General features: G+C 38.6%; 1 protein-coding gene across 1 annotated transcript in view; it reads left to right on the top strand.

The window, feature by feature from the left end:
* SCFD2 (sec1 family domain containing 2) overlaps positions 1-15,266 on the top strand; it is a 410,854-nt gene that overhangs the window by 14,207 nt on the left and 381,381 nt on the right. Inside the window, exon 2 of the mRNA XM_061192275.1 lies at positions 1,668-1,836. Coding sequence (XP_061048258.1) covers positions 1,668-1,836 — 169 coding nt within the window. The remainder of the gene's footprint in view (positions 1-1,667; positions 1,837-15,266) is intronic.

The following is a 15,266-nucleotide window of genomic DNA, read 5'->3' as shown; positions in this document are numbered from 1 at the left end:
CAGGCCTGATAAGTGAATATTTTACTGGTAGAATTAGAACTCTTTTCTTTAACATTGGAAGCCACATTAGAAGCACTCATGCTGGTTCTGTCTTAAGTCATTTTTATGGGCCTGATTTTTTTTTTTTTTAAATGGCGTGGTTTTTGGATTTCTGCCTCCTGAGTTTGAATTCTTGCTCTGTAATTTACAACATATATAATTGTGAGCAAGTTACTTAAACTGAATCTTCTACTCTGTCAATGAGCATAATAATACCTACCTATTAGAGTTGTTCTAAGAATTAAGTGGATAATAAATGTACAGTATGGAAGTTAATACCTGGTACGTCATAAGCTCTCAATAAATATTAGCTATTGTGACGAAGAAGACGATGGTGCTGACAAGGATTCCTTGGATTTCTGGTTTAGTCTTTTCTACCTAGTTCTTCTGTGCAATTAATATGACGTGGCAAAAACAATAGAGGGCTTCCTTGGTGGCGCAGTGGTTGAGAATCTGCCTGCCAATGCAGGGGACACGGGTTCGAGCCCTGGTCTGGGAGGATCCCACATGCCGCGGAGCGACTGGGCCCGTGAGCCACAATTGCTGAGCCTGTGCGTCTGGAGCCTGTATTCCGCAACAGGAGAGGCCACGATAGTGAGAGGCCCGCACACCGCGATGAAGAGTGGCCCCCGCTTGCCGCGGCTAGAGGAAGCCCTCGCGCAGAAACGAAGACCCAACACAGCCAAAAATAAATAAATAAATAATTTAAAAAAAAACAAAAAAAACCAATAGAGATAGACATGAGGAAGTAAAATATTAATTGATTTGAAGTGGGTGGGATCAAAACAAGTTGATTTGGCCAGTCCCACCCATTGTTGGAATCATGTCTTCCAAGCATTGATGGCTTTTGGAAAGATAACCTGGTCTCATGGAAAAAGCATTAAACTGTGTCATTGGTCTTGAATTTTAATTTGAGCTTATTAATTCATTTGTTATTAAAAGAATTAATATATGTAAAGCACCTAGAGCAGTGCCTGGTACACAGAAAGCACTGTATAAATGCTTTTATCACTGCAAACTGTTACTATTCATTCATTTGTTCTTTCCTTCATCTAACAAATAATTAGTGAGCCTACTAGCTGCCAAGTTGCCTGCTAGACATGGTGGGTAGAGGGTGAACTAGATAAATGGTGGCCATGATGAAGCTAAACTTCTAGCAAAGGGGAGATCTGCTATTCTTGGTCAGGTCTCTAAGCCTTTCTGGGTCTTAAGGTCTTATCAGTAAAATAAAGAAAATCCTTTTGGCTCTAAAATTTCAGGATAGTGTCGTCCTATCACGCCATTTACCTGACCTTCCAAATGTTTATTATTTATTTATCCACTAAATACCTATTGATGCCTACCATGTGTGCACTATGCTAGGTGCTGGGAATCACAGCAGTAACCAAAGCAGACACAGTGCCTGCTCTCAGGGACCATTAAGTCCAACACACAAGACATACATTTTGTAGGTAATTGTGAGATTGATTAGTGTTACTAAGGGCAGAATGTTAGGTTTATGTTATTGATTTGTGTAACAGAAGCTAAAAATGGATACTGTTTTTGATAGAAGGGGTATTATAGAACATTAATTTAGCTGCTTTTTCCTCCCATTTTGTGAGTTCATATTTTCTTGTCTGCTTAAACAGGGGCGGTTGGACATCATGGAGACAACTTGGTGGAGAAGATCCTTTCAGTGCTTCCCCAGCTTCCGGGCCACACCAATGATGTGATGGTTAACATGGTGGAACTCACTGCACTCCAGGCCGAGGAGGAGAATCAGAATACGGTTGCACCCGGCTGTCTCGCACAATCCAAGTAAGATGTGTAGTTTTTTCTCTCATCCTTTTCTTTCTCTTCCCTTTTCTTTCTCTTGTAGATTGTTCCTGTAGAAAGGAAACAATGAAGAATCAGTCTGGTTGAAAAATTCATAGTGGATAGCATTTAGAAAAAAGAATTTTTTCTTAACTTTGAAATAACCATATTCATTAAACAACATAAGCCAAAAAGTATGGAATTTTATAGAGGTGTCATTTGGATATAATATAAACTTGTTCCCAGGGTCAGCTAAGTGAGTCAATTTATGCACCCACAGACAGCTTCACATGGAGTTGAGGCTAGGCTTACTCAATTTCTCTTTCCCAGTTGACTTTCCCACATGACTAAAATACTGCCCACATAACTCTGAAACAGTGCCATCTCTCTATATGTAAATGATATACTCTTGGGCATCAGTGGGAAATGTTTTTATTTCTACGTATACTTTTTCACATGGTTAGAGAAACCAGAGAAAGAAGATGGGGTACTGTATGTTATGCAGAGTTCCAAAAATAAAAGAATATTTCTCCAGAAACATGACAATAAAAAGATACAATAGTTACCTTTTCTACTTTGTCCTTCATCAACAGTTCTTGAGGAAAAAAAAATATATTAGAAGAGAAAAAATGTGTGAGTATCCGTTTCCCTTATCTCCAAGTTTTAAAGTTTTAAACAAAACAGGAGCTTTCAGCCTTATAGTTTCCAATCTTAACAGTAACAGATACATTTGGAATTTCCTATCATATTTGGAATGAATTTTCAGCTCCTGAAGTTTTCAGCTTTTTTGTAGTTAGTTAATGACATTTACTGGATACCCAGTGTGTATGGGCCAGTGTGGGAAGAAAATAGAAAGTTCTATACCCTGTCTTTTTTGTATGCTTATGCACACAATAAAAGCAAAGGCCCTGTGTTCACTTTGGCAACATGTATACTAAAACATAGGCCTGAGGGCTTGAAGCTATGCAAACCCAGAAGTAATTATGGTTGGAAATATTTTTAGCTGCTCAGAGGGCCATTCAAAAGTTAATTATTAAGGACTTACTATGAGCCTTACTCTGGAGTAAGTAATATGAAGGACATAGAATAATATGAAATGTCATTCTTGCCTTCAAGGAACACTTTTCTTATTCTAGTCATGATTTAGACACAGGTACAATTAAAAAACAGTAGAATGATATGAAATCAAGACTCATGTGTCTACTACAGATTATAATTCCTGTAAGTGAAGTAACAGGTTAATGTGGTCTTTGTAGATCAGTGTGGGCTTTGTGGAAATGGCGGTGCTTGATTCAATTATGTCTTGAAGGATTTAGAAAAGGAAAGAGGGCTAGCATGAGCATAGGTGTGGAAACAAGAACGGTCAGGGCCTAATGTGATGGGTTGTGAGGAAGAAGGACATCTCACTGGACACCACTGCCATCAGCTCTATAACATTTTTCAGGACTTACTGTGTGCCAAGCACACTTCCAGGCATTTTACATTTAGGAAGTCATTTAAGTTTTAAAATAACCCAGTGAGATAGGTGTCTTTATTCCATTTTACAGATAAGGAAGCTGAGGCAGAAAGACATTAAGTAACATAGCTAGCAGGGCGTGGAGTTAGAATTTGAGCCCAGAATGTTTGATTTCCGAGCCACTGTCTTAACTTATATGCTGTGTATGCAGGGGCCAGAGAAGCTAGGCTCATGAATAGCTATAAAGAGACATGAGAGAGAAAAATAAGGTTACTTCATGATTTAATTTGGGGAGGCCTATTTGTTCAACATAATGGTTACACAAACAACAGAAATCAGTTTTGGCTAATTTCAGCAAAAAGGGAATTTATTAAAGGGGATTGGAAAGCTAATAGAATCAAAGGAAGAACTGTTAATCAAATTTTGTAAAGGACTATACAGTTCCAGGGGCCTAGGGGGCAAGAACTCAGGAAAAGCTCTTCAAGGCACTGACACCAGAGAGACTGAATTTTAACTGCTTTCTGTCTGGAGTCATTCTGCTTATGAGTCAGATTCCAGGGGAAAAGGCAAGATTGGCCTACCTTGGGCCTTGTGGCCACCCTTTGCCCAGTGGGGGTCGGGAGCAGTTCATACTGACTGAGAGTTGTGTCAGGATCGGATGGCATGGCAGAGGGGTGGTTCTTCAAAGGGAAACTGCAACATTTGTCAGAAGAAAGGGAAAGGGATACTGGGGCAGGCAGAAACAGTAGATGCCCCTTAATAATAACAGCACACACTTAAAGAGAACTTACTGTGTAACAGGCATGGTTCTGAGCACTTTATGTAGAGTAACTTATTTAATGCTGACAACATCTCTGTGAGGTGAGTTCTACTATCATCCCCTTTTATAGATGAGGAACGAGGTTCAGTAACATGACACACACAAGTGATGGGGGCCTATATTTGAACCCCGGCAGTTTGGCTCTAAAGCCAGTGCTTACTGTTACCCTATGCCACCTCCACAGAAGCCTAAGATAGTTACAAAAGGAACATGTGAGCTCCCCAGAGAAGGTGGCAAAAGAGAGAAGAGTTGAATCCATCATTTTCATGAGCAGGAAAAGCAAGTGAGTTCTGAGAAGTATAATAGGACAAATGTAAGAATCAAGACATCTCTTAGATCTACAAGTAATATATATATATGTATTTTTTAATTAATTAATTTTATTTTTGTCTGTGTTGGGTCTTAGTTGCTGCGCGCGGGCTTTCTCTAGTTGTGGTGAGCGGGCACTACTCTTCCTTGCGGTGCGCGGGCTTCTCTTTGTGGTGGCTTCTCTTGTTGCGGAGCACAGGCTCTAGGTGCACGGGCTTCAGTAGTTGTGGCACGTGGGCTCAGTAGTTGTAGCGTGTGGGCTCTAGAGCACAGGCTCAGTAGTTGTGGCACACGGGCTTAGTTGCTCCGCGGCATGTGGGATCTTCCCAGACGAGGGCTCAAACCCGTGTTCCCTGCATTGGCAGGCGGATTCTTAACCACTGCGCCACCAGGGAAGTCCTACAAGTAATATTTTGATTATGGCCAATTTATTTAACCTTGACTCCTCAGCATTCTTTTTACCCCAAGCTTAGTCCAAGGCTTAAACCAAACCAGTCCTGGAATCCCATTTTCCTTGCCAGTGGTTGCTTTAGAAATGGGGAGGCAAAAGAAAAGTCTTCTTAGGGTTTCTTGGTCAAGTTTCTTTGCTTTTGAGAAGAGATTCAAGGAAGAGACACACTTTCCCTTTCCTCTTACACTTCTCCCCCAGCTCCCAGAACTCTGATGTATATCCTGAAACTGCGACAGACCTTGTTGCTCACAACTGGAAGTTGAAGGTAACACACTGAAGGTGGTGTGGCCAAGGGTGCTACGGGCAAGAGCAGCAGTGGGTTACAGTGAGGTGTCTGGACCTCGTATTATGTAGGAGAGTATGTTTCCTTATTAAGTCAAATTGACTTGCTCTTGTCTACTACTTGCAACCGAAGTCATCCTAACTGACATACTTTCTGTACTTCAGCTATAAGATGAGGGCATTGGCTTAAATGACTTCTAAGGCTTTTCAGTTTAAAATAAAAATTCTTCTCAACCGAGTACCTGCTGTGACTCAGCTCTGCTTCTGAGCACTTGAAACTAAGCTCAGTCATATGTATTTTCCACTCCTGGTCTTTGTTTTTAGTGGGTGCCTTTTTCTCTCATTAGACTATGAGTGAATGTTGCCTCGGAATATGAGTTTTCGGTGCCATTCAAGTATGAGAGTGTGGTCATAAATGTCAGGAAGTGATGAGTTCTAGAAGGATCTGAAGAAAGCTTTAAGGAGAGCAAGTTTGGTGAAATAGTGAGACCAGAAGTCAGGTTGCCGACGATAAAGAGATAGGTAGTGAGAAAACTGTAACCAAATAAAAATATACAGCAATAGTTGGGAGAAAAAAAAAGGTACTTTCTTTACAGTTGCTTTGAAGACTGAGGGAATTGTGCTGATTAATTTCTTTGCAAAGAGATATTGAAATAAATTACAGCTGTCCTAGTGTATATTGTTCTTTTGTCAAAATAATAATCACTACTATCACCACCCCCCAGAAAGTTCTTAGTGAAATGAGCGTGAGGCTAAAAAAGCTAGTACTAAAATGCAAAACAGATGGGTGCTTGTCTGCAATGGAATAATCTTTAGAAAGCAAGTCTCTAACTAGGATTTAAATCTTGACAATCAAAATATATTGCTAAAATAATTTTTATAAAAGGTTGTTTATAATTATAGCAATTAAAGTTACTGCCGATGCAGATGAAAAATTGATAACTTAAGTGCATTATAACATGGCTTTCCAGTTCCTGTCCATTGGTCCCTGGATTATGTGGAATATTTTGTCCAAGAGGAGGCAGAATCTTTTCTGTTCTTATGTTTTCCTTCTGTTGAACTGGGTTTCTATTCTCTGCCCCAGCTCCAGTCTCCTAACCTATTACTTTTTCAATTCCTGAAGCACCCTTACCCTGATGCCTCAGGGAAGTCCCTAAAAAAGCAATATTTTAAGTCCAGTTTTCTTGTTAACTTATATGTTGGAGGTGGGAATGTTTTTTTCTTAGACTATAGAGCAGTGGAATAAATAGAGTAGATCTTAGAGTAAGAGACAAATGCAGCAGTGGTTTTACCCTAAACCCTGATGAGCCAATTTTTTGTTAACTTTCACATTGTTAAGTAACCTGATAATGGTGTATATTAAATCACTAACTCAAAGTCAAAAATCATTAAGTTACCAGGGGCTTCCCTGGTGGCGCAGTGGTTAAGAATCTGCCTGCCAATGCAGGCGACACGGGTTCGAGCCCTGGTCCGGGAAGATCCCACATGCTGCGGAGCAACTAAGCCCATGCGCCACAACTACTGAGCCTGCTCTCTAGAGCCCACGAGCCACAACTACTGGAGACTGTGCTCCACAACAAGAGAAGCCACCGCAATGAGAAGCCCGCGCACCGCAACGAAGAGTAACCCCTGTTCGCTGCAACTAGAGAAAGCCCGCGCGCAGCAACGAAGACCCAATGCAGCCAAAAATAAAGAAATAAAAATAAATAAATTTATTTAAAAAATCATTAAATTACCCCTAAATAGTGGTAATTTTTTTTTCTTCTTTCCGTGGTTTCCAAATACCAATTAAATATTACTGTTAAAGACACTAACATTTTTCAGAGGGAAGAAAGGTAATTTTTATTAGAGCAGAATCAGAGATACTACTTTGATTTTAAATTTACCTGCAGATAGAATTACTGAACTCAGATGGAAACATTAAGTAACTGTATATTTAGTGTTGACTTTGAGGTGAAAAGCCAGCACACAAGAGGGTGTATCATCACATAGCAGTGTTATGAACAACCTTACTGTTGGTATAGACTGTGGGCATCTTCTCTTCCCCACTTGGACCTCCCTGCAAAAATGACATTTTATTTTATGTTTTTACTTTTTAAGTAAACATTGCAAATTGAGTAGGAGAAAGGCTTACCTCTTCTCAGCATACAGCTTGCTATATTTAACTTTTTTCAAGGAATTCTAAAAATCATCTAGTCTCAGTTACAGGTTTAGAAAACAGAATTGATGAGTAATTTGTGGATGGTGGGGTGAAATAAAGCAGGGTTCTTTTCTGCAAATGAAGGGATAAGAGTGTCCACTAAGAAATAGTTAAATAATTTAGTATGCCAGAGACACTTAAGTTATAGTTCTTGATAAAGAATTGTTTAATAGTATTTTTCAGAATTTTTAAAAAATGCATGTTAAGCAAAGAAGGTTTGAAGGTAGAAATTCTTGTTCTACAATTGCTCACATACATGGTATTTGTTAGTTAAGGAATGTGCAGGCAATCCCCAGAATCTTGTTCATATTGAAAAATTTTAAATGATTTGTGGTCTCCATGTTGTGAGAAGACTGAACTCTGGGTCACTGTGGCTTTGGGATCCATAATCTAAATGGAAACTATGACTCCTTTAAATAAGGCCAAGAACGCTCTGAAGTTAGCTAAAATGGAAAAGGAGGAATGGAAAGACTCATTACATTTGAATGACAAATTCTTAATTAGGTTGATGTTCACTGCCAAGCAAAAATCCACAAGTTTAAAAATCTAACTCCTGGTAAGTTAGCCAACCACAGCCTTTATTGGGGTGCTTCTAAGTCTTATGTTATAGTATAGACCAGGGTGTATTCAACGGTGTGCCAGGATTGTCCCATAGCTCTGGCTATAGCTTCTCTCCTCTAACACCTGCTGGTATTCTTGTCCGAGGGCCCTTTTCCTTTCTTTTTTCACTCTGCGTTGCATTAACAGTGTCACACTGGTGATAGGGATGGGGGGCTGGGATCAACAAGGTGGGGGTAGGCATCCTTCTAACAAAGCTGGAAGGAGGATAAAGTAAGAACTAAGAACAAGGCAATCGTTTTAGCATTGAAAGAAGGCATTTTGGGGGCTGCAGGCAGATGAGGTCTGAAATCCAGGAAGTTTATTTGAATAAAACATCATGGGTGGAACTATGAGAGCAAATCCTCTGAGCATGTAAATGTGTGTTGTAGTTTTTTTTTTTTTTTTTTTGGCTGCATTGGGTCTTTGTTGCCGCGCGTGGGCTTTCTCTAGTTGTGAGCGGGGGCTACTCTTCGTTGTGGTGCGCGGGCTTCTCATTGTCGCGGCTTCTCTTGTTGCGGAGCACAGGCTCTAGGCGCGCAGCATTCAGTAGTTGCGGCACATGGGCTCAGTAGTTGTGGCTCACAGGCTCTAGAGCGCAGGCTCAGTAGTTGTGGTGCACGGGCTTAGTTGCTCCGCACCATGTGGGATCTTCCCAGACCAGGGCTTGAACCCGTGTGCCCTGCATTGGCAGGTGGATTCTTAACCACTGCGCCACCAGGGAAGTCCTGTGTTGTAGTCTTTTGGTTTTTATTTTTTTATAAAATTTGTTTTCTTGCAAAGCAAGTTGAGAGATGAGATTTTTTAAAAGTCTTTATTGAATTTTGTTACAGTATTGCTTCTATTTTATGTTTGGTTTTTTGGCCGTGAGGCATGTGGGATCTTAGCTCCCCAACCAGGGATCGAGCCAGCACCCCCTGCATTGGAAGGTGAAGTCTTAAGCACTGGACCGGCAGGGAAGTCCCTGTTGTAGTTTATTTGTCCAGAATATTTGTTAATTGACCACTCTGTGCCAGACACTTGATGAAGACAAGATCTCTGCCCTCATGGAACTTACTCTAATGGGGGTGACAGACAACAAACAGGTAAACAAGTAACTATATAATGTCAGGTGAGGATAAGTGCTATGAAGCAAATAAAGCAAGGGAATCAAGAGTAACTGGGTACTGGAGGTGGTGAGGAGGGGCATGGAGGAGGTAGAAAAGGCCTTTCTGAGGAGATGTCTTTCAAGCAAAGACCTCAGTGAAGTAAATTGTAAGCCTCGTGGATATCTGGGGCTAGAACACTCCAGCCTAGGGAAAGGACTAAGTGTTCAAAAATAACTCATTGTGGTATTAATTTGCTTTCTGCTAATGGCTCATGTTGTTGAACATCTTTTCCTGTACTTACTTTCTATCTGCATATCCTCTTAGATAAAATGTCTCCACATCTTTTGCCCACTTTCTAATTGGAATTTTTTAAAATATTGAGGTTACATAAGCCTTTGTCAGATAAGTGATTTGCAAATATTTTCTTTTAGTCTGTAGCTTGTCATTTCATCCTTTTAACAGGGTCTTTTCACAGAGCAGAAGTTCTTAATTTTGATAAAGTTCAGTGTATCAGTGTTTCCTTTTATGGATTGTGCTTTTGGTGTCAAGTTTAAGAACCCTGCCTAACCCTTATTTTCACTTCATTGAATCACTTTAGCACCTTTGACAAAAATCAGTTGAGCATATTTGCTTGGACCTATTTCTGGGTTTTCTATCCTATTCCATTTATCTGTATGTCTGTCTCTCTAGCAGTACCACACAGTCTTGATTGCTATAGCTATACAATAAGTCTCAAAGTCAGGTAGACTGATTTCTCCATTTTAACTTCTTTTCAAAAATGTTTTTGCTATCTTAGTTCCTTTGCCATTCTATATAAAATTTAGAATAATCTGTATATATAAAAATATTGTTGGAATTTTGATAGAAATTATATTAATAATTTATATAGCAATTTGGGGCGAGTTGACATCTTGACTCTGTTGACTCTTACACTTATGAGAGAAATTTGGTATTTCTCTGTATTTAGTTTATCTTTGACATTTTTCATCAGTGTGTTGTACTTTTCAGTATACAAGTCTTATACAGTATACATGTTTTTAAAAAAAATAAATTTATTTATTTATTTATTTATTTTTGGCTGCGTTGGGTCTCTGTTGCTGCGCACAGGCTTTGTCTAGTTGCGGCGAGCGGGGGCTACTCTTTGTTGTGGTGCGTGGGCTTCTCATTGCGGTGGCTTCTCTTGTTGCGGAGCATGGGCTCTAGGTGTGCGGGCTTCAGTAGTCGTGGCATGTGGCTCAGTAGTTGTGGCTCACAGGCTCTAGAGCGCAGGCTCAGTAGTTGTGGTGCACAGGCTTAGTTGCTCCGCGGCATGTGGGATCTTCCTGGACCAGGGCTCGAACCCGTGTTGCCTGCATTGGCAGGTGGATTCTTAACCACTGCGCCACCAGGGAAGTCCCTGTATATGTATTTTGTTAGATGTATACATTAAGTATTTCATTTTTTGAGTGATTATAAATGATATTGTAATTTTATTAGTGTCCACGTGTTCATTGATAGTGTCTAAAAATATAGTTGATTTTTTAATGTTTATCTTATATCCTACAACCTTGCTGAATTCACTTATTAGTTCTAGGAGTTTATCTGTTAGCTTCCCTGGAATTTTCTGTGTAGATAATCATGTTATATGCAAATAAGGTCAGTTTTATCTATTCCTTTATGGCCTGCATGCTTTTTCCTTTTAGCCTTATTGCCCTGGCTAGAACTTCCAGCATTATGTTGAATAAGAATGGTGAGAACAGATATCCTAACCTTATTCCCAGTCTTAGGAGAAAGGCCTCAGTCCTTCATCTTTAGATATAATGCTGGCTGTAGGTGTTTTAAAAGATGTTCTTTATCCATTAAGGAGGTGTGCATCTAGTTCTATTTCACTGAGAGGTTTTTTTTTAATCATGAATGGGTGTTGAATTTTGTCACAGTCTTAAAGATTTTTGCATTCATATTTATGAGAGATATTTGTAATTTTATTTTTTGTACTGTCTTTTTTTAAAATAGGGTAATACTAGCTTCATGAAATGAATTGAGAAGTATTCCTTCCTCTTTTATTTTCTGGAAGAGATTGTGTAGAAATAGTATTAATTCTTAAATCTTTGGTAGAATTCCCTAGTGAAACCATCTGGGACTGGAATCTTCTATTTTGGAGTTTTTAAATTACAAATTTAACTTGCTCAATAGTTATAAGACTATTCAAATTATCTATTTCGTATTGGATGAATTGTGATGGTATATTTTGAGGAACTGGTGTATTTCATCTAAGTTGTCAAATTTATATACACTCAGTCCTCTGTATCTGTGAGTTCCGCATCTGTAGATTCAACCAACCATGGATTGAAAATATTGGAAAAAAAATTCCAGAGAGTCCCAAAAAAGCAAAACTTGAATTTGTCGTATGCTTTCTGTCTTTAATTGGTGTATTTAGATCATTTAAATTTAATGGAATTATTGAAGTGTTAGGACTTGAGTATGCCATTTTAATTTTTGCGTTCTGTTTGTTATCTCTGTCTTTCATTTCTGTTTCTTTAGTCTAACCCTCCTGTCAGTTACTTGAACATTCTTTAAGAATTCCATTTGATTTATCTGTAGTGTATCTCTTTGTATAGTTTTTTCAGTGGTTGCAGCAGTTGTTACATTTTTTATATACATAACTTATCACAATCTATTGGTGTTGTTATTTTACCTGTTTAAGTGAAATGTAGAAAGCTTACCATGCATTATTTCCCTTTACCGTCCCACACTTATAATCATCTTAATATTTCCTCTACATACATTTAGAACTGCATCGGTATTAAAATTTTTGCTTCTCTTAGTTTAGAAAACTCAGAAGAAGGAATGCTTATTGTATTTATCTATATTTTTGCTTATTGTTTTCTTTCTTTATTGTGTTTCAAGATTTCCTCTTTTTTCTTTCCTTTTTAGAGAATTTCCTTTAGCCATTCTTTTAGAATAAGTTTGCTGATGACAGAAGCTCTTAGTTTTCATTAATCTGAGAATATTTTTATTTCCCCTCATCTTTTTTGTTTTAAGAAATTATTATTATTATTAATTTATTTTGTTTATTTTTGGTTGCATCGGGTCTTAGTTGTGGTACGTGGGATCTTCGTTCTGGCATGCGGGATGCGGCATGCAGGCTCTTCATTGCAGCGTGTGGGCTTCTGTCTAGTTGCGGTATGCGGATTTTCTCTCTCTAGTTGTGGCGGGCAGCCTCCAGGGTGCGTGGGCTCTGTATTTTTCGGTACGCGGGCTCTCTAGTTGAGGCGCACAGGCTTAGTTGCCCCGTGGCATGTGCGATCTTAGTTCCCTGGCCAGGGATCGAACCCACATCCTCTGCATTGTAAGGCAGATTCTCTACCACTGGACCACCAGGGAAGTCCCTCCCCTCATCTTTGAATGATATTTTCACTGCATATATTATTCTGGGTTAACAGTTTTTTTCTTTCAACACTTGAAAAATGTTGTGCCCCTTCCTTCTGGCCTCCATGGTTTCTAATGAGAATCTGCTGTCATTTGAATTGTTTTTCCTCTATAGATAAGGTATCATTTCTCTTAATACTTTCATGATTTTTCCTTTGTCTTTAGTTTTGCGAAGTTTAATTATGTGTCTTGGTGTCAATTTCTTCGAGTTTATCCTGTTTGTTGTTTGTTCACTTAGCTTATTGTATCTGTAGGTTTATGTCTTTTGCAAATTTGGGAAGTTTTCAACCATTATCTCTTCTAGTACCTTTTCAGCTCCACCTACTTTCTTCTTCTGGGATGCCAGTGATAGGTATATTAATTTCCTATTGCTGCTGTAGCAAATTACCACAAATTTAGTGGCTTAAAATAACACAAATTTATTCTCTTGGAGTTCTGGAGTTCAGAAGTCGAGAATCAGTCTTGTAACCCTAAAATCAAGGTGTTGGCAAGGCTGGTTTATTCTGAAGACTACAGGGTAGGTTCTGTTCCTTGCCTTTTCCAGCTTCTAGAGACTGCCTTGGCATTCCCTGACTGGTAGCCACATCATTCTAATCTGAACTTCCATTTTCACATTGCCTTTTCCTCTGCCTCTGCCTCCTCTTGTATCCTTCTTATAGGGACAATTATGATTACATTGAGCCCACCTGGGTGGACTTTTTAATTGAAGCATTATTTATAAAATTGTGAAATTTACAAATGAAATCATATGGTATGTACTCTTTTGTGTCAGGCTTTTTTCGCTAAGCATAATATTTTGAGATTCACCACATTGTTTTTATCTCTTTTTAATGCTTTGTAGTACTATTCCATAGCATGAATATACCACAGTTTGTTTAGCTGTCTTAAACCTCGTCTGTTTCTGGTTTTCTACTATTATGAATACAGTTACTGTGAACATTCTTGAAGAAGTGTTTTGGGGGAGATACACTGTCATTTCTCTTACATTTTAGTGGAATTGTTGGGTTATACTTTCATTTCAGTGGAATTGCTGCATTATAGGGTTAGTATTTGTTTAGTTTTAAAAGAAACCACCAGATGTTTTTCTAAAGTGTTTGTACTATTTTACACACTTAGCAGCAACACGTATGGGTGCTGGTTGATCCACGTTCTTGACAAGATTTGGTATTGTTCATTGTTTTGGAATGAATTATGTCTCCCTAAAATTTACATGTTGAGTCTCTAAACCGTAGTACCTCAGAGTGTGACTGTATTTGGATATAAGGCCTTTAAAGAGGTAATAAGTTAAAGTGAACCCCTTAAGGTTGCCCTTAATCAAATATGATTGGTGTTCTTATAAAAATAAGACCTACATAGAGACACCAGACACAGAGAAAGGCATTATGAAGATGTAATGAAAAAGGTGGCCTTCTGCAAGGCAAGGAGAAAGGGCTCAGGAGAAATCAGACCTGGTGTCACATTGATCTTAGATTTCTAGCCTCCAGAACTGTGAGAAAATAAATTTCCGTTGTTTAAGCCATCAATCTGTGGTATTTTGTTGTAACAGCCTGGGCAGACTAATACATCTATCATTTTAATTTTAGTCATTCTTGGGGGCATGACATGGTATCCCATTGTGGTTTGAATTTGCATTTCCCTTAGGACTAATGATACTGAGCACTTTCTCATGTACTTATTATGTGGCGAAATTGGAACCCTCATACCTTGCTGTTAGGAATATAAAATGGTGCAGCAGCTATGAAAAAAAGTTTGGGAGTCCCTCAAAAATTAAACCTAGAGTTAATGTATGACTCAGCAATTCCATTCCTAGGTATATACACAAAAGAATTGAAAACAGGTATTCAAAGAAAAACTTATACATGAATATTCATAGCAGCACTATTTCCAATAGCCAAAAGTTATAAAAAACCAAATGTTCATCAAAGGATAAATGGATAAACGAAAGTGGTATATCTATAAAATAGAATATTATTCAGCCATGAAAAAGAATGAAGTACTGATACATGCTACAGTGTGAATGAACCTCAAAAATATTATTCTAAGTGAAAGAAGCCAGTCACAAAAGGTCACATATTATGTGATTCCATTTATATGAAATACCCAGAGTAGATTAATCCATAGAGATAGGAAGTAGATTAGTGGTTGTCAGAAGGGTGTGGAAAGTGACAGAGGAGAAGACTGCTAAATGAGTATGAGGTTTCCTTTAATACTGAAAATGTTTTGGAACTAGATGGAGGTAATGGCCGTACAGCATTGTGAGTGCAATAAATGCCACTGACTTGTGTACTTCATAATGGTTAATTTAATGTTATGTATATTTCACATCATTAATAAAAGTAATTGAATAATGTAAGCCATGGTGAGAGATCCTTAAATAATCTCACATTCGGTTCTTTAATACACATTTAGGTTTGGTAGATTATATACTTGTTTTCTAAATATTTCAATTTCCCTCCTTTCCCTCTGGTTACTCTCCTGCCGCCCCCAAGCAAGGCCCCCCAAGCAAGGCCTGGCATTATTGTTTGTTTGGGCCTTTGGTGTATAGGCTGAAGCCATGCTTTAAGAGGTAACACGTGGTTGACATCTCTTTTTCTTTGTCTCAACAACTCATAATGTTCAGCCTGAATCCTGGAGTGAAGATGAGACAGAGCAGAGCTCAGCCAACTCTTAGTAAACCTAAAACAAGAGTGGAAATATACCTTTGTTGTTGTAAGCCTCTGAGATTTTTGGAGTCATTTATTATCACAATATTACCTAGCCTCTCTTGATTGAAACATCAGGTAATAAAATACCAGGGTGGTAGAATTTCAGGTGACTTTTAT

Source organism: Eubalaena glacialis, chromosome 5 (genome assembly GCF_028564815.1).
Source record: "Eubalaena glacialis isolate mEubGla1 chromosome 5, mEubGla1.1.hap2.+ XY, whole genome shotgun sequence".
Taxonomy (NCBI): Eukaryota; Metazoa; Chordata; class Mammalia; order Artiodactyla; family Balaenidae; genus Eubalaena; species Eubalaena glacialis.
This window is presented reverse-complemented; position numbering and strand designations above follow the sequence as displayed.